Source organism: Dermacentor variabilis, chromosome 6 (assembly GCF_050947875.1).
Source record: "Dermacentor variabilis isolate Ectoservices chromosome 6, ASM5094787v1, whole genome shotgun sequence".
NCBI classification, from domain to species: Eukaryota; Metazoa; Arthropoda; class Arachnida; order Ixodida; family Ixodidae; genus Dermacentor; species Dermacentor variabilis.
In genome coordinates, this window is record NC_134573.1 from 188,548,935 (window position 1) to 188,574,814 (window position 25,880).

The 25,880-nt window shown below is 43.9% G+C and overlaps 1 protein-coding gene across 18 annotated transcripts in view; it reads left to right on the plus strand.

The window, feature by feature from the left end:
* Positions 1-25,880, plus strand: part of LOC142585972 (uncharacterized) — a 148,879-nt gene that overhangs the window by 120,339 nt on the left and 2,660 nt on the right. For all 18 annotated transcript variants that reach the window (XM_075697125.1, XM_075697136.1, XM_075697140.1 and 15 more), the window contains 2 exons: positions 3,613-3,907; positions 10,041-10,657. In XM_075697125.1, coding sequence (XP_075553240.1) covers positions 3,613-3,907; positions 10,041-10,657 — 912 coding nt within the window. The remainder of the gene's footprint in view (positions 1-3,612; positions 3,908-10,040; positions 10,658-25,880) is intronic.

A 25,880-nucleotide genomic window follows, 5' to 3' on the forward strand; every position in this document is an offset into this window, starting at 1 on the left:
AAATCACTCGTTCTGAGTCATGCCACCCGATCTTGGAGACCGCCATGTTGGATTAACCAGTGGCATGGCCAGGCTTGGCTTCCATTGGCCCTCTCTATAGCCTTCATGATTGGGAGGCGCACCCTATCAATAGGCCTGTTCAATTTTCAGAGTTCTCGTAGCCTGCTGGAAGCCAGACAGCAGCCAGCTAGTTCCAGTCCTGATAGGAAGTCACATGGGCTGGGATCCCAAGACAACCCAAAGCTGCCCGAAGTTTGCAAAATCAAACTCTGGGACAGCTGATGTACCAGCATCACAGTGGCCTCTGAGGCCAGCGCATGCTTGACGCACGCTCAGAGTAGTTGACCCATTTGTGCATTGCCAGCTATCACGAGATTTCGTGCGACTCGGCACAGGACGTGTACTGGCACTGCTGACTTTGCACAGCGCAACAAATGGCCTCCAACGCATTTGTTGCCAAGACGTGAAATCGTGCGTAAGTGAATGTCTTCGTGAAAGTGATTGCTTGAGGATGCCTGCTCGTAGAGATCACGTTGCCCACCAGCAACATTGATGAGTTGGCGTTTGTAATCATTTGATGAGACACAAAAATGCAGGATATTGGATAAAAATTCGTGCCGACTTGTTTGGACTTCGATTTTAGAATGTTTGTTTCAGGTGTTGGTGCTTCTCTTCTGCCCCTGTGCTTAATGAGATGGGGCTGCAGCTGGCGCATGAAAATGTGCCAGCTGCACACGCACGCACGTAAAGGTTTCAAATCATCAGCCACTGCACATATCGCACTGCCTCGCAAGGTTAACGGTGCATTAGAACTTTAGAAGATAACGCTTGGAAGTAATGGAATCCGGAGATGACTGTAGCCAGTTGGCTGAGTGAGGTAAAAGAGTCCTCAAGCGCCCGCATTGCAATATGTCAAGTCCCCACAGAGGTGTCGCGAGCGCTCATCATCTCTTTTTGTCGTCTGCTAGCCAGAGAACTTCCAGAGAACAGCCAGACCAAAATTGTCCTGGCTGGTTCTGGCAGCCCGCGGGTAGCCAGAACTGTTCAGCCCAAATAAAACGAGTGCATTACGGAAGTGAGTTGCGCGGTGGGTGGAGCAAACAGAGAGGCTGTGGAAAATTAAAGAGGCCCGATAGAGGGCATGCACCATCCTCCCGTATCGGAGGCCCACGCACGCTAATGCGAGGCCCTAATACGCAATCTGCGAAGTGGTGGGGTGGACGTTCCTGCCACAATGACATTCAGGACTTTGCTAGTGTGGATGATGACACACTGTCTGCCGAGCTCATGTATGATGAAAATGTACACCAAGTCCCTCAGCCAAAAAGCTGCTCAGATGATGATGATGACCGCCCCCCTTGTCGACGGCGAAGATCACCAAAGCGGTGATGCTCTTGTCGACGTATATGGAGACTATGTCACACTTGCTCAAATCCAAGCAAATCTGATCGCCTCCAAATGTAGCGGGAGGCAGGGCATTATTAGTGATCTTTTTAAGGTGCTCTAAGCCCAGTAAATGTTACTTTTTTGGGCTGAAGGAATTTTTCTGTCTGTTCGATTTTTTTCTGACAATATTTTTCAGTCCCCGCTGTGTCCGGTTGGTGACTGTAATTGAAAGCATAAATAGACAACCAAGAGTCTTAAAAGAGAAGGTGCGAGAAACAGAGATGGTAAATTGGGTGCAGAGGATGGTAACATAAACAACCATGGAGATTTACAAAATGGCAAAAAAGAAATCGGGAGGGAAAATCTGTATGATAACATAAAGGGGAGTGCCTTGCAATTAGAGGACTGAGCTGGCTGCCTGAGGGTACCGGAGCAAATATGCGCCACAGGATGTGGTATGTATGGGCTTTAAGAGAACCCGGGAATGACTCTACAAATTGTATGGAATGCCAAGATATTCACCCTAGCGAGACTCATAGGGAGTATCCACATTCAAGAAAGAAGTGTTAGGATTCAAAGAAGATGGAACTGGTCATCAGTCACGATAAGTAAGAGAAATTAATTAGTGTATTGGTGGAAGAAAAGCAGGGAAGAGAGTGATAGGACTGTAGTCATCGCAAGTGTAGGTAATGTGTGATATAGTGATAGAGGTTTCAAATACGAAAGTTAAGATCAAGATCAGATAAGCAAAATGCCAGATAGCGATATATGTAGTGAAACCTGATTAAACCAAGCAGGCTAGGTGACTATTTATCCCTGTCCCATTTCAAAGCGGGTGCCAATAAAAATCATCACATTGCATGCTTAGTTATCAGCTGAATTAAACTGGACCTTGTACTTTCCATCATTTCTGTGCAGGACTAGTGCCACATTTACCTCTAGGTAAATTCTAGAGATTTGTTGGCGATATGTTGATTTTCACATATGACATTCAGCTTGATGCCTCTCCATAACAATATGCATTGCCCATTCTGCCAGGGCACTCAAGAAAGGAAGAGTGATGCACAGTGTGCCGTTCCACAGTTTTAGCCAACTCTGTATGTGCTCAAAAGGATATCTTCAAATGCTTTTCATGGAGAATGTGATTCTTTGTTGGTGGCCTTACGTAGCAAAGCCCCATTTCTGCGTAAGTTGGCCATATTTGCAGAAATAGTTCAACATGCAAGGCAGGCTGTCACCAGGAAAGTAACTTTTTCTTTTTTAACATTCTGTTCCCTGCAAGCAAAATGATATTAGCTCATTTGAATTTCTGTCACATGGGTTCACAATTTATAAATTGATGTGGACATTCAGAAATCGTAAACTTTGCACTCTAACTGTATCATATAAAATGCTTGTAACACCCGTTTTCATGTTTTCTGAGTGCTTGTTAGGCAGCCAGCAATCAGCCAATTTAATGTTTTAGCAAAGCAAAAGTCAGTATAACATAGTTGTGATAGACCACATACCCTTCAGTGACTGCGTCCAGGCTTTCTAAAAAAGTTTGCATTTTGTCCTATAAATACCAGAAATGTGTTTAGTGCGAATTTTTGATTAATGCAAAGCATCCTATCCTAGATATCGTACTGTAAATAAAGATAATACACGGAGAAGATAGCTATAAAATAATAACCTTAGGTCAGTAAATCTCACAGAAAACACTAAAGGAAACAAGATAATCTGCTGAAAGACTTCACTCTGTAGATTGGCCTGTAATGCCTGAAAGTTAGAAGAGTATATTGTCCTCTTAATTGCATGATCTTTCTTTTTGCATATTCTTATATCTTGCAACCCTCTTCTTAAAATGGTATTAGGGGACCTTTGCCTTTATGATTTAGGGCTCTGCAGAATTACCAGACATAGCATAATCTAAGGAGCAAATAGTTTGAGCTTCTAGTCCTGGATTGCTACAGAAACAGTTAATCATTTTGTTGTAAGCAAGTGCAAGCGCTTCGTGTATCTGCTACACCAATGTCACAATGTGCAGTCGGGAGCAAAAGCCTAAGGGCCAAAGCAGCAACAAAAAATTTAGATTACTTCTGGCACAGTCATGCTACGTAGAATTTTCTCAATTGGTCAAACAGGCGCACAGGACTGCGTAGCCCCATGCTCTTAGCCTGTTGTTGCACTGCTTTAAGTGCAGAGATAGAACAGGTTGCCATCAAGGGCTTTTTCCCTGCACTGCAGGCGCCAGGAGGAAGAGCGGCTGCGCCTGGAAGAGGAAGAGCAGCGGCGTGCCGAAGAAGAGCAGCTCCGCCTGGCCGAGGAATTCCGGCGGCAGGAGGAAGAGAAGCTGCAGCGGGCCATCGAGGAGCAGCAGAAGCGGGAGGCTGAGGAGCGCGAGCGGCGGGAGCTGGAGGCCCAGCAGAAGGCCGAGCGGGAGGAGCAGGAGCGCAAGGCTCGCGAGGAGGCCGAGAGGCAGCGCAAGGAGCTCGAGGAGAGGCTCAGGCGGGAGGAGGCCGAGCGGGCCGAGAGGAAAAAGGTCGGCAGGAGCTTTTACCACTGGCCTGTTAGCATCGAAATCTCGCACGCTTGTCAGTCTGCTCATCAAAATTATGGAAGCAATGGTACCACTTACCCGAATCGTCATACAGAAAGTATTACCCAGTGTTGTCTGCAGAACTTACTCAAGCGCACGGCTAGGTTTAACCGTTTTCATCGTTAACATGTGGAGCTTTCCTGCTACACCGTTTGTGTTTCTGCTTCTTCATGGCAGATGGCAACGCTATATATTTGGCTGCTTGAACTTACACTTGTGAGTGCCGAATTCACAGTCTCCCTGCCTGAACAAGCTATTTCAAGTTCAGCATTTACAGGTTCTACAGATGGCATTGGTTACTTCTTTCTTTAGGGCATGCATGGAAACTGATTGCTAGAGCTGGTGTTCATACAAAATTTGAGCGCTCACCTGCCAGCAGCAAGTGCAGATGTGTTCTTATAGGGATGGGTGAATAGTAAATTTTAGGTTAGAGTTGAATTCGAAGAAAATAGTAATTTGGTAGAATAATTTCAGATAGAATAGTTTGAATAGCAGTGCTTTGTATACCACATATTTTGGTGCAGAAAAACGAGACAGGTTTTGGTATAATTAGGTTGCTACAAACGTTAACTTTTTTGGCTAGTAGTGAGTAGTTGTGAGGCTGTTATACAAGTGTTTTTATGCAAAAAGCACAAGTTAAATATTTCTTTACAACATCATCAGCGTGAAATTAAATTTATGTGCATGTATAATTAAGAGACACATAGTACCATATTTACTCAATTGTAATGCGTCCTTGATTGTAGCGCACACCCGTCCTCTGCGACCAAAAAAAGAAAAGAAAAAGAAATGCTCTCGATTCTAACGCGCACCCATTTGTCATGACCTAAAAAAGAAAAGTCCTTTACAGTACTGTGCACCTCATTCTTTCATACAGAGATACAACTTTCTCTCATATCGAAAAAAGTAAGATTTACTCCCCAATGCACTAAAGTTGCAATAAATAAAAACAGTCGCAGTTTCGCCCGAATAGATTATGATAGCAAATTAGTAGACCCTCCTCAAAACTGCAGTTTCTCCTAAGAAAAACGTATATAAGTTGCACCGGTGTATAAGATGCGTGTGTTCATTTGGTAACCAGTTTAAACACTTGTTGAGGATCGGGTCATGAGAAAGTTCGATGAAAATACATGCTTGCAGTGGGCGCTGCCTCTGCGCGCGTCCTGCTGTAGGCTGTGCTCCAATGCGTGCAAGTGTCTTCCAACATCTAGAAAATAGTTTTAAGAAGTATTTTATTCCGGTAGCATGAACAATGCTATTGATAGTTTACATGGTGTTATGTTTTGCCTCCGACGTGCGGTAATGCCGGCGTGGATGCAACGGACGCCGAAGCTTCGTTCACAGCCGCGGACATTTTGGCTAGTTCAGCGCTGTCCCAACGCCTCCTGCTATGCGCGTCCAGGCATGTTTCAATGCCACGTGTCTTCGTGTGTGTGTGTGAGTGTGTGTGCATGTTGGTGCCCACGCTTGTCAAAGCGCGGCAGCCGGGGAGAGGAGCTCCCCAACTGTGAAGCGAGGAGGTCTGACCGGCGCCGGCCCGGTGGATGCGTCACTTCTTGTCTCAACGTGTCCGTGCGCCGCCGTCACGGGCGCCTCTCCCAAGCCGTTCCTTCTTGCCCTCGACTCCGAGAGTATAAAAGCCGCTGCCCCCGGACGCCAAGAGAGAAGCTTCGATTTCTTCAGTCGAGTAACGTGGTCTCCCATTTCTCCACTTCGGTTGACCTGACCGGCCGCTCTTTTGCGATGCTAGAATAAACAAGTTGTTCTGTTAGCAGTCCGACTCATCCTTTGCCAGGACCTTCGGATGCTTCCAGCTGTGCCCCAGGCCGCCAGACCAACGCTACCCTTGGGGCTTGCGACCCATTTGCAACAATGGCGGCATTTAGTCAAAGCCATCGAAGTCGTCCTCCTCTGGGTCGCTTACAAACAATGCTGCTGCTACTTCAGGTTGAAGTTCCACTGGCACATCACTGTTGTCTTCCGAGTCGCTGGTGGAGTGCACTGGAGGCTTTGCGCTAGTCTCGGACCATTTTCTCGCTGACTTCGAGTTCTCCCCCCCTGCGGCTCAGTTTCCATGTTCCATTGCAAATTCAACTGCACAGCACACAGCTTGAATTTTGCGTTGTAACTTTGCCGACTTTGCTTTGCATGAGGCATTATGGTTAGCAAGGCTGCAACGACACACGTGAAGTGCGCAACAACAATGGCAACCAGTGCAATGAAGCCATAGCGTCCAATCCAATTTTGAGTGTATATAAGTCGCCCCGTTCTATGATGCAGACAAAAACTTGAGAAAAATGAAACTGCGACTTATGCACTCTAAAATACAGTATATGGAGTTCTATGGCAGGGTAAACGGGAGTAAGAAAAGGCCACATTAGTAGCTGGTTCTGCACCATAAGTCGTTATAAGTGGTGTAAGCTGTAGTTAAATTCGACCAGAATCGGATATTGATTAGCATAACATTCACTGAATATTTGAAAATGTTGAACATTTGCCCAACCCTAGTTCTTATATTGTCTAACCACACAGATCACAGTGTTTTGATTTGCATTTTGTTTACAGTTTATTGGAACATATTTTAGAAGCTACCAACATACACTTGAGTCTCGTAAAAAAAGGTTATAAAATTCATTCTGAAGAGGCTAAAGTGGAGAAGGCATCCTAGAATATATAAGAAATAATCTCCCACAAGTAAAAGGGTTATGGCTATATTCTATAACCCTCCTCAACTTGAAAAAGTGGATGGCAGCACTGCCACTGGACAAAAATGGTCGCCGCAGTTCATTGACATGCCATGACAATTCTCTTCAGCCGAGGGGTGGTGCTGTGCTCAATCAGTTGAAGTGGAGAAACAGCTTCGATTCAAGGATCATCTGAGAATGCAGGTGTTGGTGTTACTCTTTTAAGGTACATGAAGTAAATATACATTGATTAGTACGTTTGCTCATAGTTATATTTAACTACATTGCTCTGGGGCACCATCTGTCTTTTATGGTTGCAAATAATAAGTTTAAGCTTCACAAGTGCCGAGTTCTAAGGATGCGACCACCATTGACCATTGTGGCTGATTGTAAGACGTCATTTGAACAGGTAACAGTGCCTGCCTTGGTCTAGGGAGGTGCTTGAAGTAGTCACCAGGAGCAGTGACATGGTTGACCACTACAGTCGTTCAGACTCATTCATTGCCTCATTAACTTTCAAACTGTCAAGTCTCGTGAGCGAGTCATTGCCTATGCCACTCATTGGCTGTCCACACCAGAGAAAAATTATACAATTACTGAGCAGGAATGCCTCGCTGTTGTTTGAGCTGTGAAAAAATTCTGCCCATATTTACACGGCCACCGTTTCATGGCCATTACAGACCATCATACATTGTACTGGCTCTCCTCGCTGAAGAACTTATTGGGTCGTCTTGTGCGTTGAGTGATTTGATTACAGGAGTAGAACTTCGACACCCTGTACAGGTCTGGAAGAAGCCCCAAGACACCGACGCTCTCTCTCGTTGCCCGCTTCCACTCTTGCATCACCCACCCCCGCCTCCACAAAATAGCCTGTCTCATGAGCCGCCTTCATCCCATTTACAAATATCAACACTGGGCTGGCAAAGTGCTGATCGTCATCACACTCTTATTGTGCACCAGCATGCAGACCCATACTGTCGGACAATTTTTGACCGCCTTAGCTGTTCTCCCTCGCCCCCAAACTCCTGTCTGCATCAACAACTTGACCAATTCCAGTTGCACAGTGGCACCCTATGCCGCTACATTTATCACCCAGATGGCAACAAATGGGTCCCCTTCATTCCCCATTCTCTGCAAAACGACATTGTACAAGCTTTTCACGACAATCCAACGGCAGGGCACCTTGCATATCACAAGACGTACGACTAAATCCGAAGTTGGTTCTCTTGGCCTGGCCTCTCCTCTGCCGTGGCCAAGTATATCGCCTCTTGCGTGCCTTGTCAACACCGCAAACGCCCTACATCTGCACCCGCTGGGCCCTTGCAACCCCTCCCGTAGTCCTGCCTCTTCCTTTGCGGTCGTCGGAATAGACTTGTACGGGCCTTTTCCCCTGACCGCCTATGGTAATCGCTGGATCGTGACAGCTGTTGATAGTCTCGCTCGTTATGCTGAGGCAGCTTCTCTACATTCTGGTACAGCTTCTGAAGTTGCGGACTTTTTCCTGCGAAGCTTATTTTTACACCATGGAGCACACGCATTCTCCTCAGCGACAGCGGCGAGGTGTCCCTCTCTTCCATTCTTGCCGAAGTTCTATGAGCTACCAACACTGTTCATACGACAACTTCCAGCTACCATCCACAGACCAGTGGCTTGACCAAGCGTTTCCATCGTGCACTCTCCGACATGATCTCAATGTACATCAGCTTGGACCACGCAAACTGGGATGCAATCCTAGCGTTTGTGACTTTTGCCTATAACACTGCGCCTCAACGTACCACCAGTTTTTCCCCATTCTTCCTTGTCTACGGCCACTCACCAACTTTTGCCCTTGATGCATCTTTCTTCTCGGCCCCTGTCTCTGGCCCCTGTCTTTTACCATTGGCAGTGCTTTTTTCCAAATAATTTGTTTCCTGCTTCGCCCACTGCCACTACCTCGCCCACATTAACACCGACATCTCCCAAGATGCTCACAAGCACCGCTACGACTGCTCACTGCAGTGTAATTTTCTGCCCTGGTGACAAAGTACTACTCTGGACGCCCTACCAGATTCTTGAACGAACTTCGCCTGTTAATTACCACATTTCGCCTCATTGTGCTCCCTCTGACCGTCGTTGTTGCAGGCCCAAGATTGTGCACCTGTCTCGTTTCAAACCTTATGTACGGCGCGTTTCGTAGCACACGTCTGCGGCCAGGCTGGCCGCTTCTGCTAGAGGCGGAAATTAGTGTGAGCAAAATATTCACATCTCATCTTCCTCATCATACATATCATCATCGATTTATGTCATCATTGTATCTGTATATATCATCATCAGAGCCGCGAACTGCTTTGTCGTCGTAGCGTGGAATCTTCGAGAATAAAGAAGAAGTTACAGTTAAGATGTGTCGGTACATTGGGTGTAGTCACATGTTCTCTGGTAGAGCCAAAGCTACATTAGCAAGGATTCCTCTAGTGTGCCTGTTATTAAAGTCTAGAAATCATTTATGTATTGGTGTATGCAATGCACTTTGTGAGCAACCTACTTTCTTATAAGCAAACTGAAGTCGCCTATAAGGAAAAAACTGATGTATGTGTTTTCTGTGGTTCCACATGAACTAGAACGTTCATGTGGAACCATCACTCTTGTCAGAATTGAGGGAGGCAACTGCACAGCTATCGCAGTAGTTGTGTAGTGCAACATAGTGTAGTGATCAGAAATTACAGCTGGTATTTTATTCTTCCTCAAGTTGATCGGGAGATATTCATCCAGCTTCCAGAACACATATTAAGACATAATGAACAAAGGTTATCTTCAATACAAATGAATCAGATCTTTGCACTAATATTTCAGGTTAAATGATCCCCTTGTTCTGGACAGTTTTCAGAAATGCAATGCTGCTTATTTGCGTTCGTTTTTCAACACATATCCACTTTTGCAGTAGAATTCATCTCCTCACCCTGATCCGCACAAGTGAAAAAGCATGCTCTGCAATGATCGCATGGTGGCAAAGATGTGTTATGAACAGCCATATGGTAGAAGCCTTGCTTTACATCTAGATTCAACCACGGTCAACTTAATGTGGTTTCTTCTTTACTAACCTGTTACAGTGTTGCCTTATTTTTTTGGCAGGTATGTGCCATGATTGCAGGGGCTTTCCATTTCTACCATCCAAGCTGTGTGATATAAAATGATAGATTACTTATATTGGTGGTTGCAGTTATAAATGCAAAGAACTTGTGTCTTAGAAAAATAAAATTAGAACAGAGACATTTCTTTCCAAATTTAGCTGGCAGCTCAGTTTTTGAAATGCATCTAAGTAGCATGCATTTGATCGCAGCCAAGAAGCTTGCAATAAAACAGCCTGTTTCTGATCTGTGAACCATTCATGCTTGTTGCTTCACCTATGCATGCAGAGGGTCGAAGAGATCATGAGCCGGACACGAAGGAGGGGCGCCAAGGACTCAGGCTCTGCCAACAAGGCTGGAAGCGATGCGCAGGCATCACCTGAGAGAGACAGCTCTCCATCGGTGTCGGGTCGATCCTCGCCCCAGCCACTGCAGGGCAAGTCATCTGATGAGAAGGGCACACAGCAAGAACCAAGTGCCGCCCCTGACACAGTGCCATCTGGTAGGCAACAGCAGTCGCCACAGGCACTAGAGCCGGAAGTGGCTGCACCAAAGCCAGAAGGTGTGGGTGAGGACAGTGGGAGGAGGGAACAAGGGTCTCTAGTAAATGTAGCTATGCTGGCGGCTGGCTCGCCGGAGGAGAACTGTGTGAATGGTAGGGAACCAATTGTTGTGGAGCAAGCTGACAGTGTGGCAGACAGTGGCAACAGTGCGGGTGGGGGCTCTCAGGGTGGTGAAGGATCCACAGTGGTGGAGGAGCCTATGGACCAGTCTCCGCCTCACGGCAAGTGCTTCTCCCCTCCCTCCGCGGCCAGCGAAGGGACAGCAGCCCCGTTGCCACCCTGCACCAATGGCTATGGCTCACACCACACCAACGGCGGAGGAGACATCATCAATGGCGTCGGGTGAGCCTTGACATTTTGTTTTCTTGCTTTGCTCCTTTTCATTTTACTCCCTCTGTAGTCCTCTAGCAACATTCGAATGAGCCACTGGCTGTGACTTAAGAGGAAGTTTTAGCTCGGGCCCAACTCTGACGCAGCCTATTCAAATACATGTAAAACGCAAAAATGCTTTTCTGAGATAACCCCTGGACCAAGTTTAATAAAGTTTGTTGCATTTGAGAGATAAAGGTAAATTCTAGTGGCACTGTTGGAAGTGGAATTTCAATTTAGGGCCTGAATATTGTTAAAAAGATTTTCAAAAATTCAAAAGTTAGAAAAATATAGATGCCCAAAGCTTACAAATGCATAGCTCTGCATCAAGAACAGATATTGCGGTTCTGTAAACGGTATCCATTAGATCATTCAGAGTGGACAAATTTTATATATGAATTTATATCTTACGTGAATTTGTTACGTTGTGCACAAGGGTTTTGCAAAAGCTCTATTTCCATATTACTAAATTTTTTGAGATTCATGTGGGACATATCAATTTTGTCCGCTTTAGATGTACTATTAGATCCAATTCACATAATTGTGATATCCTTTTTCATTGCTGAGTTACAGAGTTGTAAAAATGTTTGATTTTTGCCGATTTTTAATAAAAAGTTGACGACCTAAATCAAAAATACGCAACCAACAGTCATTAGATTTTAAGTTTTTCTTTTAAATCTAACAAACCTTGCCAAATTTGGTGCAGTGGTTGCCGAAAAAAAATGAATTCTCCTTTTACATGTATTTAGATGGGAGCACCTGAGCTAAAGCTTCCTCTTAAGTCTCAAGATAATTTGAACACTGGCACAAAGCTTCACAGGTGATAGGACCATGACAGTGATGTATTGGGAAAGCTGGGAGTCTGTAAGTGTGGGCATGAAACTCCTATTGTTTGGTCAGTGCAGTGAGATATGGAGGACATGGGACAGGGAGTGTGAGAACTTAAAAGGAGAAAAGGTTGCTGCACAGTCATCAGGTATAAAGGCAGCAAATCACACATTCCTTTGAATATGAAACACGCATTTGATATGAGTGCCAAGATTGAATTAATCTGGCAGGTGCAGTATGAACCGAATCAAGCTAGTCATAAGAGCAGGGATGGAAGTGCTGCGCCAATTGCACCATCTTGCACCAAACCGTCGAGCTGTGCCAATCTGTGCCAAAGTACTAATTTGGAATGAAGTTTCCAAATTTAGCAGGATGTGCATGTTCAGTGGCAACCACACAGCCAGAGGCATGCATCGGCTAGCGCTTAGCGCTGCAAGCCACGCTTAAGCAATCCGTTTCAGCGTCGGCGTCATTGGAGTGCAGTGTGTTTGGTGGCGTAATAGTAGCTAAAGAAGAGGAAAACCGTTTTGTGCTATACAATGCATTACGAATGTTTTCTAAATGTGTTACGCATTTGTGTATATGCAGACCAGCCAAAGATGATTTAGATGGCACGTCCGGTATTGATTTAATGGTGGTTTCTGAGAAACCTGTATGGGATTCCTTTGTAGCTCCATGCAACAGTCAGGTAGATGACAACTTTTCCTTGGAATGAATTTTGCTCATCTTGTGAGCTCCCAAAGAACTGATCTGCCTTAACATAATTGTGTTCTGCAAAGTCAAATAAGGAATACTTTTTCTTCATATGCCTGTATTTCATTCATATTGACTTTACCAAGCTGCTCCAAAATTCGCATTGCCACCTGCAGTAGTGGGGTCATTGCAAAAGAAGAGGCAGGAAGGACAAGAAGGAAGAAGTGTGCGTGCTATCCCCACCCGCCCGATAGCCTGATTCTGCCGCCATTGTTTTTCAGAAGCCAGCTGGTCCTCATTAAACGTTGCCAGTCCTCTTTGTAGACACGTGACAAACTGGTGGAGGTGTGGGGTATTTCTCACTCATGCCACAGACACCCCCCCCCCCCCCCCCCCCCCGGGAGCAGAATCACCAGCCCAGTGCTAATAGACACTCCCGTCCATCGGGCCAGCCGCAGGATCAGGGGGCTGCCTTCAGAAGACAACACAGCGATCCCAACCACCTTAGCTGTCACGGATAATGCGATGACGACCCGATACATGCTTCAGAACCCACGAGTTCCGAAGCCGTTCCATGGCAACGTGTAGTCTTTTCTGGAATATTTGAGCAACATCTTCATGGCCTGCAGAATGTGCTGCAAGTGATCCGATTGGCTGATCTCAAGCTTAAACCAGAAAAGTGCCACTTTGGCTATGAAGAGTCCAAGTTTCTCGGACACATCGTAAGTGCCAGAGGAGTCCAACCTGATCCCGGCGCAATAACAGCTTTTCCTCCTCTGGCCGACAAGAAAGCCGTGCGACGTCTCCTATGCTTGTGTGCGTATTATCGCCGTTTCATTGAAAACTTCTCACAGATAGTGGAACCCCTGACTCGCCTTACAAGAGATGACTCGCCATTTGCCTGGACGAATGAGCAACAGGCCGCCTTCGCTGAACTATGACAACACATGCAATCAGCACCCGTGCTGGCACATTTTGACGACGGCGCCAACACCGAGGTACATACTGACGCCAGTAACATCGATCTTGGCGCAGTACTCCTCCAACGTCAAGACTGCAATGAAAGAGTAATAGCTTATGCTAGCCGCTCGCAGTCCCGTGCCGAGGCGAACTACTATACCACAGAAAAAGAGTGTCTCGCGGTTGTGTGGGCGATCACGAAGTTTAGCCCTTATCTCTACAGCCGTCCTTTCAAAATGGTGACAGACCACCATGCTCTATGTTGGTTAGCAAACATACGCGATCCTTCAGGACGACTGGCAAGGTGGAGCTTGCGGCTGCAGGAATTTGACATCACTATCATTTACAAGTCTGGCCGCAAGCACAAAGACGCTGACGCACTGCCAAGTGCACCCGCCGAATCTGCCAGTCGAGAGTTGAAGAACGATGACGGCTTCCTGGGCGTCATTACTGCATCGAACTTGATGAAACGGCAGCGTGACGACACTGAAATTCGACCTATCATCGACCACTTAGAGGGCCAGCCAATAACCATTCCACTCCATCTATGTCGCCTATTGACGTCCTTCTGTCTGTGAGACAATGTGCTTTACAAGAAAAACGCCCGTTCAAATGACCAAGCCTACCTTCTGCTGGTTCCAAAAGACTTGCGGGACGACATTCTTTTCGTTTGCCATGATGAGCCCGCATCTGGCCGCTTAGGCTCCTCACAAATGCGAGACGTATTACTGGCCCAGGCTTTCGGCAAGCATCAAACACTATGATACAAAGTGCTGCGGCGCATGAGGGATGTGAACTGCGAAGTCGTTCCAGACAGTGCAACTCAAACGCAGCATAGACAACAGCCTAGCCCTGACATCACTGTTCACATTGTATGCATGAGACCATGTGTTGCGCATTTGCGATTATTTTTTCTTTATTTATTCATTTTTTATATTTGCGCTCATATGTGCAGCTAATGCGATTACCTCTCTGTTTCTTTAGACTCTGCACATCACGCGTCACCCTTGCTGTACTTGTGTTTTTCCTGTGGATGTCACTGTGTTCTTTGTGCCAGCATCTGCCTTGACCACATTTTTGTTTCCCTTACACCGCGTCTTAACCATCGAGCCAATTTTCTTTTCGAGGAAGGGGGGAAATGCCGTCTGCAATAGTGGGGATGGTGCAAAAGAAGAGGCAGGAAGGACAAGAAAAAAGAAGTGCGCGTGCTACCCCCGCCTGCTCGATAGCCTGGTCCCGCCGCCGTTGTTTTTCAGAAGCCAGCTGGGGGGATCCTCATTAAACGTTGCCAGTCTTCTTTGGAGACGTGACAGTATTTGCTGCTCCAAAACGGACAATTCATGCTCTGAACCTGCTCCTAAGTGCCAAATTTGTTGCTCCCAGAGCTGCTCCAAAACTTCCATGGCCGCTTCCATCCCTGTGAGACCCATTCTTAGATGAACCTCTGCAGTTTACAGTTCTTCAAATGTTAAACATGCATTTGGAAGGGCTGCCATGTGGTGTATAGCTGGTTGTCAGGTAAAAACATGTGGGTTTAGATCTAACACCACAGTCATGTAAAAAACTATGCACTGCTGTCATAGTCATTGTCTTGTGCACATGCACACAAAACGTGGTTCGTATAAGTGTATTGCCTAGGGCAGGCAGTATATCATTGAATTATTGCCTCGCAGTTATGAAAGCTCTGTCAGCAACAATTATTTCACTGGGCACATTAAACAGTTGGCAAACATAGTTATACAAAGAGGGCCGAGAAATCTGTAAATGTGCGTTATTGAATTTGCTCAGGAACACAACTTATCAGTAATAGAAGAAAAGCTTCGACATATTTACTGGCACACTATAGGGTCTGCACCATGTCAGCCACTGCTTTCTAAAATCAGTATTCTGGCCAAAAGTGGTACAGTAAAATCTCTTTAATTTGACTCTCATTAATTTGGACTCGTCCTCTGGTCCCGGCAAGTGTAGGCATCTTCTAAGGAAATCATACTCTCATTAAATTCAGGCAACTCTCTGAGATTGGCGAGCGTGGAGCACGGTAATTGTTCAATGCAAAAGAACAAGAGTGCCCTACCAAAATGAGGTGGCAGAGTCCGTATCGCCATACTCCTGAGCAGAAACCGTATGTGAACAATGGGGATGCCAGAACGCGTTGTGCCTATCTGGGCCTTTATAGCCTTTATTCTTGCGTTTACTGCCATGCCTAACAGTGCATTGGCCACCTGCCTTCATAGCTTCATAGTTGCCATTCGCGATCTTGTTGATAGCGACCATGGTTTCGTCCACAGCGGCTGTAACATACAGGCGTTTTGTTTTGACTTTATGCGTGCGTCGACCGCATACATTCAGACCTGCACAGTCACTGCCATCACTGTAGATGATGCAAATTTCTGATTTAAGTGTCTTCCAGCCCACACAGATGCTATCTAGCCCACAAGACTTCCTTTTTAAACTTCATTCTTGTAGCTCACAACCGTGTATACTCTGAAGAATCCTTAAAGGGACACTAAAGGTTACTATTAAGTCAACATGGACTGTTGAAATGCCATCCCAGAAACCTTGAAGCACTTGTTTCGTGCGAAGAAGAGGCTTATTTTAAAAGAAACTGCGTTCTGAATTGTCCGCCTACCTCTAGTGCAGTTCAAATCGCCCACCCTCCGATCGAGAAGTGGTGACGCCACAGTCTCATAGTGACTTGCGCCGTTGGCGAGTAAAACGGCACCCGCAGATGGCGCTATGGCTTTTCTGCGCAAAACGCAAACGCGCAGCCAGAAACAGAGCCGACAGCAGCGCAAAAACGGAACTATGGTGGCTAGCGGAACTATGGTGGCTAGCGGAAGGGAAAGCGTGGGACAATAAGCTGGTTCTTTATTTTATGGCACCAGCTTCTACACTTGTTGCAATGGGCGACCCTGACAACGACACATTGGCTCGCGATGCTGGGCTCGACTTCAGCGATTTAAGCACTGATGAACGAGACTTGCTGCTAAGGGCTTGTGCTGCCGGCGTCGTTGCGTACTACTACGACAGCGGCCTGCTTTGAAAGGCATTCCACAAGACTTCAGTAAGTCGGCGTTGAACTCATAATCCTTCGGATGAAAGTGCAGCGAGCACACTACGTGATTTCTCGGCTCTTTGCCAGCGCACTGTGGCAGAGGTACGGCACTTAACCACTTTGAACGGAGAGGTTCACTCGTTGGAACACAGTGATAAGTAATGTTGGATTCGCCGCTGCAACTGCCCTTGGCCAAGTTCCACGGACCATTTGCGCATCCCACGACATCACATGGACGTGGCATTCTCTCTGCTTGTTCCAAATGCAAGTTTCGCGAGCCAGCAGGACGACTGCAGCACGACGCGATAACGAAACAACTGAAACTCTAATGCGCGAGAGACGCAATGTCGAGCACGCAAGAGTCGAGCGAAAACGAAACCTTTTGATCACCCATACTACTCAAGGCTAATGACAAATTTTTTTTTTCTTAGAATCGAATAGAAGTAGACAAGTATCATTTTCTTCCATCTTATAATCCAATGAAATGATCTTTTTAATACGAGTAGTTGAGTACTAGTGACATAAATTATGATGAGGAGTGCCTTCGTCATCGGGCTAGTATCGGAATGTCGCTGGGGAGTCTCAAATCGTATCGCGCATTTACCTCAATTTCTTAGTTACTAAAGCTCTGTTTGCGATTATATTGACGCCTTAGACGTTCTATAACATTGCTCAACAACTTTAACTTGAGTTTCTGGTAAACTTCAGTGTCCCTTTAAATGTATTTAGACATATGTCGTACTTCTCTGTGCGAACACTTCTCGTGATTTGTGCGGGGCGTAAACAAAGATTGCGTGTGATCACTCGTTGCACAGGACGAACACTGCACTGATCGCAATTAGTTTTATAGCATCACGACTGCTCCGCTTACTAACACCGATTCCAACAAGTGCGTTAGTGTACACAATTTCTGTCACAAGTGCGACAGGCATTTCGTACAGAGCAGCTACATCAAAGCAGCAATGGACGCTGCACGGCCGAGCAAGACTCGGTCGGGGCCTCGCGATCCAGCGAGAGTTCTAAGAGTATTGCTTTATCACTTTAACTTGACTTCATAGTAACCTTTAGTGTCCCTTCAAGATGTGAACAAACTGTTGCATTTGTTCCTAATGCTTTGTTTGCACTTTAATAAGCTGTGCTTCATAATTTGCTGTGTAATGGAGAGTTTTCGGGACAACCATGCAAGCAGCTCATTGGCACCAACTGCTGTCAGCTCAGTGGTGAGCAGGTGCTGAGGGTGATGCTAGGCCTAACCTGCCTCACTTCACATGAGGTGCTTAAAAAGCAGCCACCAACAATGCTAAAATGCATAATTTTGAGGGTGCTTTATTTTTAATCACATCCATTTCTACAAACAAGAGAATTTATTACTGTTTAAAGCACCCATGCTGCGAAATATGTGATGCTGTAGATCCATTTCACATGTGCACTCTAAGGAAAGTTTGCTGCTTTTTTGGTTTAACTTCTCCCCAAACAATAAGTGTCATTGGTACTTCCAGGTCATGAAAAGCATGCACTATCAACATGACATATTATTGACAGAAAAGTAGCAAGTGCATATTTAAAAAAAGAAAGGAAATGCAAGCACTATAGATAACAATTATTGCTTATGCCCAATGGGTGTAAACCTTTTTTAGTGTAGTGCATCTGTGGCAGAGTTCAGGCTCAGAGATAAACTTTCTTCGTATCACAGGTCTCGTTCGTGCTTGAGGTTTGACAGTGGTTGTCACTTGTCCTGAAATTAAAAATTAGACGTCACTTTATTCCTCCAAGATAGTTTTGTGTAAGAAATAAACTTTAGCCGATGTTTTTGTTATTGGCAACGGTGGCAGACCAGCTGGCCGGGAGCTGGCCACAATGACAGAAATATTGATACATGCATATTGCGTGTTTCTTGTGGCCGATGCACGCGGGCACCCAGACAAAGACGACAAGCGCTCTCTGGCTCTCGAGCTGTCGGCTGAACTGGCCAGCCCTGCAGTTACGTTTTGTAAATATACTTTGTAAATAGTCTTCAGTCTTAATCCTTTGTTTGCGTAACATTTTGGTGGAGGGTGCCGTTCCCCGTTCTCGCCACGGAGCTCCGCAGCGGCCGCACTGTCCTGCTTTCCGCCATGGCTCCCGGTGACGACACCTCATCTCCTTCTACTCCTGCGACCCTGACAACAACGTACGTTACGGTTACCAATTTCTGCGATCCTGGCATATTCTCCAGCCAAGATAATGTAGACTGGCTGGAATGTTGAGGACTGGCTCAACCTGTATGAGCGTGTTAGCCAAAACAACCGCTGGGACCCTATCATTATGCTAGCCAATGTCCTATTCTACTTGAGCGGAACTCCTTGTGTCTGGTTTCGGACACTTGAGGACGAGATCTCTAGCTGGGATGCTCTCAAGGAGAAGCACATCAACCTCTTTGGGAATCCCACTGGTTGGCAGCTAGCTGCTAGAAAAGAGCTTGCTACCCAAGTTCAGTCTTCTACTGAATCGTATGTCTCATACATACAAGACGTGCTCGCTCTTTGCCGGAAAGTCGACGAGAAAATGGCTGAGGTTGACAAAGTCTGCCACATACTCAAAGGGATCACAGACGACGCCTTCAACTTGTTGGTCTTCAACAATGTGTCCACCATCGATGTCATTGTCAAGGAATGCCGCCGCTTTGAGCTCGCCAAAAGCCGCTGTGTCATTCCACAGTTCTCCCGGCTCCCTAACACGGCTGCGACTCCATCTTGCATTGACCTTGCCGCTTCACTACCCTTAAATGTGCATGTCACACGTATTGTTCGCTGCGAACTCAAGGCTACAAGTCCTGCGTCGTTCCATTCACGCCCTCTTGAACCCACCATTGACCAACCAGCCCCAGCGATATCTCTCATTCAGGCAGTTGTACGGCAAGAATTTGCAAACCTAGGTTTTTCTGCTGCCTGCTCCGTCTCCCGACCTGACGCCTGACAGTGTTTTTGCCTGTTTTTTGACACCCTTTTTTTACCTTCAGGAAACACTTGGCATTGTCATATTGAAGTAATTAGGTGCAATTTAGCACTCAAGAATTTATGCACACACCCAAGCATGCACACACTCCAGAACACCTCCCACACACAGCGCTTACTACCAACTGTTTATTCATGGGAATAAATTAAAATGTTTGCCATTGTGCTGCGAGGTAGAGTTATTATGCTCTAGTGTGAGAAAACAGCCACTTTTAGAAAGCCAGCGTCCCAAAAACGATGACGGCAAGGCTCCGTGCCGCTAGTGGGCTTGTACTGTTACCACTGAACTTTTCTTATTTTACTTTTGATTCTTCCATTGTTTTTGCGATCACTTCTGGGTTCCTGTAATCAAACACTAGATGGCGATACATCCAATGTTCCACCTTTTTGCAACATGCCGTGGCCCTAATTTGGATAGAACAAACTTCTGATATAGTGGACTTTTCTTGCTGGATTATTACAGTCTGTTGTAACAAGCATCGAATTATGAGGATGTAAATATTGCTTTATGGTAATGATGAAAGGTTGTTCATTATTTGAAGATATCCTATATTCAGTTTGGTTAGTTTCTGGCATTCATTAGGTCTAATAAGTGAATATTTGTACCCCTCTAGGTATTTCTGTGCCTTTAATCAGACATATTGAGCAGGAGTGTTTGACGGACATGAGAGCATATACACATTTACTACTTTAATGGAACAAAGGCACAGTAAGCACAGTAAGGTTGTTTTCTGGGCAAGTTGGCTCATATCGGTAGGTGGAAGGGACTGCCGTGTAAACACAAAGAAGACATTAAATGTTAGCAGTAAGTCCAGTGCTTGTCCAGTCCAGTTATTCTTTATGTTCTTGTTTATTTGATGGTTCCTTCCACCCACCAATAGTATGTACATCTGCAATCACCATCATTCAAGAATCATGATGCGCCTTATGAAATTGCAACAGAAAATGTTTCAGGCACATATGTCCATGAAATGTCAGGTGCACAAGAGCACAAAATTTCAACTTAGCGTGGCAGTCTAAAAAAAACTTACTTGTCAATAGATAGAGATCATGTGTCAGCACTCAAAGGAGCGCTGACACAGGATTCATCGACCTGTATTATCTCTTTAGCTTGGATTACATCCCAGGCAAAGCGATCCTTGTGGCTGCTCAAAATGGCACATTCATAAAAGGGACACTAAGAGAAAAATAATTTTGACTGTATTAGCAAGTTACCTTTCTGCAATACCAAGAATGCCACTCTGATCTCTAAAAGAGGCTTGGTAAGCTAGAAAAGATGCAAAGGGGAAAGACAAGTGGTGACGCAGCCTTGAAGTTGTTGCATCAGCTTGCCAACATGTTGTGGATTTTGATGCCCTCTTCTAAGTCCTAGTTATTGGTTTATTGTTAAAAATGGACTGCATCGTGTGCTAAAGGAGCCAAACATTGAGCATGGCAAGTTTCAGGAACTTTCTCAGGAACTTTTTTTTTTCTTCACTGTAACGCACGATCAGCTAGGCACTAGCATGACGAGTTGATCGCGCTTCTCCGTGACTTCCCGTTTCAATTTGACAATGTAATGATAACGGAAACATGGTATAGATCAGACTAAGAAATGTTTCGAATGTCTGGTTTCCAAACCTTTTATTTGAACCGGTCTGATAGGTATGGCGGGGGTGTATTACAGCTTGTATCTGATCAAATTTCATGTAGCATGCTTCCAGCTTGCTCTGCATTGACAACAGATTACGAAGTGTTAAGTCTAGAATCGCACAAGTGTGTTTTCACTGTTCGGAATCCTCCCCCTATCAGCGAAATTGATAATTTTTTTTTGTGTTTCTTGAAAGATTGTTGTGCTTTATCAACAAAAATCACTTGCAACTTGTCATTGGCGGGGGTTTCAATATTAATCTTTTAGTAAATATGCAGAAGTCGCAAAGATTGCAGATTATTCTTGATTCTTTCTGCTGCAGAAATGTAATTACGGCACCCACACGAATTTGTACCAATTCCGAAAGCTTGCTTGATTTGTTTATCACAAATAGCTCGAACGTCTATGTGCAGTCTGGTGTAATTGAAGGAAACGTAGGAGATCACTCACCCATGTACATGATATATAAGGTTAATCGTGCATTTTGGAAGTGTCATCGTTCTGAGCCACTTCAGATTCAAGCAATTAATCCGAAAACTCTAGAAAATTTTCGCACGGAAATAAAAAAAATAAACTTCAGCTCTGTACTTGACTGCACAGACGCAAATGAAGCGTATAATATATTTATCCATACACTTTAAAAGTTTACGAAGTTTGTTTCCCCTACGCAAAAATTAAAAAATCGAAAAAGTTTCGGAAACCATGGCTTACTGATGAATGCCTCAGAATGATCTGCGAAAAAAATTCTTTGTATGCAAAGTTTCTTAAGACTCGGGATCCTGCAGACTTCACTTCCTTTAAAAAATACAGAAATTCTAAATAAATTATTGAGAAATGCCAAGAACAGACATTTTGAAAACGTCTTTTAATAGAGTGGGACCTAGAAGCGATGTCGTTTGGCGTGAAGTAAATAAACTTCTACTGCCGGAATCTCATAATAAGCAGGAATTGGAGCTGACAATTGATAGCAAAGCAATTAGTGGTGAAGAATTAGCTGACAAATTTAACAAACACTTTACGGCTTTAACCCCAAGCACGCATAATATAAATGCGACTTCCTTTCTGGGTACTCCCAATGCTTACACAGCTTTTTTTGAACCTGCTACACCAGAAAAAGTATACTCGACCTTTATGTCCTTAAAAAACAGCACATGACGCGCTATAGATGGATTGCAGATTAAACCCATTAAATTTCTTGTGCTTGATCTTTTGTTACATGTGCTTACTCACATTTTTCACATTTCCTTATTAAATGGTGTCTTCCTTGAAAAAATTCAACAAGCGAAGGTGATTGTTATATTTAAGTCCAGAAACAAAAACAAGTTAACAAATTATAGGCCAATATCTATACTTCCTGTAATTTCGAAGGGTCTCGAAAAGATCATTTGCACGAGAATTAAGTCATTTTGTGATAAACATAGCATCCTAACAGATATGCAGTTTGGTTTCCGGCAGGGAATGTCTACAGAGCTTGCCTTGCTGACGCAAAAGGAAATCATTTTAAATAATTTTGAGAACAAAATGTTAACTCTAGGTGCATTCGTTGACATTTCCAAGGCTTTCGATTCGGTTAACTATAAAGCCCTATCTTCAAAATTAAACCATTATGGCTTTCACGGGATTCCCCTTAAACTTTTGAAATCATATCTTGAGCACAGAAGGCAGTGCGTCGCAATTGGATCAAATCTTTCGTCAGCAAGAGAACTAACACAAGGCGTTCCACAAAGAAGTGTACTCGGACCGATTCTATTTAACATTTATATTAGCGACATAACGAATATTAGTGAGCATGCACAAATCATAGTCTATGCGGACAATACTAGCCTTTTTTTCAGATCACTTGATATTGCACAACTTACAAATATGGCAAATAAAACTTTAAACTTATTGCAAAAGTGGAGTAGTCTAAACTCATTAGCAATTAATGTGAATAAAACTAAGGCTGTGTTGTTTACGCCACCACAAAAACAAGTAAACTGCAATACTGTTCTTTACCTCGGCACAGAAAGGATAGAATTAGTTGATAATGTCAAAACGTTAGGTGTAATTTTTAACAAACATTTTATTTGGGATGCACACGTTGAGCGTATTATGTCCACTTTGGCGAGAGCATGTGGAATAATCTGTCGATTACGACACATACTGCCCTCTGAGGTAAAACTGATGTTATATAACAGTCTCTTCCTTTCACATGTTAGCTATTGTAATCTAGTGTGGGGTACGACATCGCAAGCAAACATACGAAGCTTAAAAACATTTCAAAAGAAAACTGTCCGACATGTTGTCAACGTACCGTTTGATGCACATACACTCGAGATATTTCGTGCTCTTAATGTGCTTCCTATTAAATATTTTTATGATTATAACCTAGTGTTAAAAATTACAAAAATATTTTCGCTGTAACAATGTTTCCATAAACTTGTGTAACTTAGTCAAATCAAGGGAAACATTATATCAAATCAGAAAACAGAGCCAGTGGGTGTTACCTTTCAGAAGAACTAATTATGGTTTCAAGCGATTGCAGTACCAGGTGCCGAGAATATTCAACGTGATACATGCTTCCCATATCGAACTAAATGCTATTGCGAGAAAGGCACTGAAATTAAATTTAATTAATAATGGTCAAATTTTATAAGTGATAACATTGCAATTTTTTTAATTTTTTCTTATTTATTTATTTTTTATTCATGATATTTTTCCTTAGCATGTTGCAAAGCTCGCTTTTCCATTGTCCTGCATTTCTTGTTTTTGTTCCGCTGAACATTGCTGTTACATTCTGAGTATAATTGTTGGTATTTTTAAAGTGTATTTTTTCAGGTGTTGCTTATCATTTGTTCATGATCTTTTTCCTCCCCTTTTTCTGGCTACAGATGTATGCCTACATGTACAGATGCAAATATGTATAGATGCTGGGTTGGTGTTGATACACATATGAATATATGTATATAGATATTATAAATGTTCTGATGTGAATATCAATGTCTGTTTAATATGAAATTGTTGTGTACATATGTAACAGATTCTCTTTGGGAATATGCTGCAACTGTTAGTCAAAGACGGGACAGGAGCCCCGCCAAGCTGCGATTGTGCAGCTTCTTGTTCCTGCCCTTGCATTTTCTTTTGCTGTAAAAAGGAAAATGCGAAATAAAGTTGAAAGTTCACTGAGCCAGCATGCCAAATAAAAAAAAAAAAAGATACATTGAAATCCGTTATGTCTACTGGCGTACCACTGCTGGAGCTTTGGTGTGAACTGGGAAAAAAGAAGGTAGAACTCTGACCCCCCATATTTTCTTCTAATAATCATCCTATTGTTACAAAATTAACAAAAACTGTTTTCAAAGAATACTTTATCAGTCTAAACTAATTTAGTGTTTCTCGTCATTGTCACTCTTAAATACAGCAGGGAAATCATGGTATTCCCATTGGACTGCAAAGCTGCCCTTTAGGGGCGTAAATTTTGACATAAATGCTAACATGTGCACCACATTTTGTGTACATTCAGTATATTTTGTGTTGCGTCTTCTTCTGGCATATTCTTTTCACAGGAGTGATGCATTTGGTGGCCTGCAACACCAGTCAACCTTGCCCAATGTCACTGGGCAAGTGTTTAAAGGCACAGCCACCATATTTATTTATTTATTTATTTATTTACAGCATACTGCAGGCCGTGTGGCCCAAGCAGGAGGGGCATGGTAACAAATAAAAGTACATGTATAAAAGGCAGAATTGCAAAAATATGAAATTCAAGAAATGAAACAATATAACATGAAACAGCAATGTTAGTTAAGAAATACTAATAATATGAGTTTGAATTGATTCAGGTGAGTTCAGATGATGGAAAGGGATGAGGTTCCATTCTTCTATGGTTCGAGAAAAGAATGAAAATTTAAAGAGGTTTGTCCTGGCAACGTAAGGGGAGAGAGCGAGGGGGTGGGAATGATGGGTTTTCCTGGATGCGGAAAGTGTTATGTATGAACTAGGATCTAAAGAAAATTTACGGTTTATCAAGGAGTAGAGGAACTGCAGGCGCATTATTTTTCTCCTCGTTTGAAGGGTGTGAAAGCCATTTGTCCGCAGTAATTCAGAAACAGACTCTTCGCGGCTGTATTTGGAAAAAATAAAACGTATGGCTCTTCTCTGTATCCTTTCAAGGGCGTAAATGTTGATTTTGGTAAACGGGTTCCAAATAACGCATGAGTATTCCAATTTGGGTCGAATAAATGTGGTGTAGGCTAAGGATTTTACTTCATGGGATGCATGTTTAAGCTTATGGCGAAGTAGACATAGCTTTCTGAAAGCAGCGGAGGCGGTAGCAGCAATGTGGCTATTCCAATTTAGGTTGTTAGTAATTGTAATTCCAAGATACTTGTACTCGCTCACTTCGGCCAAGGGATCTTGGCCAATAGAATAAGAAAATTTTAGGGGTAGTTTTTTGTTTGTTATACGTAGAAGCACAGATTTATCTGAGTTAAGTTTCATTCCCCACTTGTTGCTCCACTCAAGAATGTTGTTTAAGGCTAAATGAAGAGATAGTTGATCATGAACTGTATTAATATCGTTAAAAATGATACAGTCGTCTGCGAACAGACGAATATTGACAGGGGCCTCTATTACATCAACTATGTCGTTACAAGCAGTTTCTCAGGCTGCTAGATGCCTCTTTCTTTCCTCAAGTTTCTTTTTTTTCCAAACACCAACATAGAATAAATTTTTCAACTGTTGAGCACCTGGCTTCTAGAGACTGAAACAGAAGTGGCTCAGCAGAAGCAGCTTAGAAATTAAATCTTTTGTCTGGGTGCATTTGGGACTCATTTTGTGGTACTAATAAATTAATTATCAGCGTTATAGAGATTGTCCCGCATAACTTGAGCGAAAGTTTTAAAAATTAAAGTCACTTTGGACGCGAGTTGAACCGAATGCATAATTTTGGCACTGGGCCTAGAGTTACTCGGGCTATATTTTATTTTCCCCTTAACTAATGGATTAGTTATGTTTAATTAATCAACTTTCTAAGTATTGGCTGCAGACCCCAAGTGT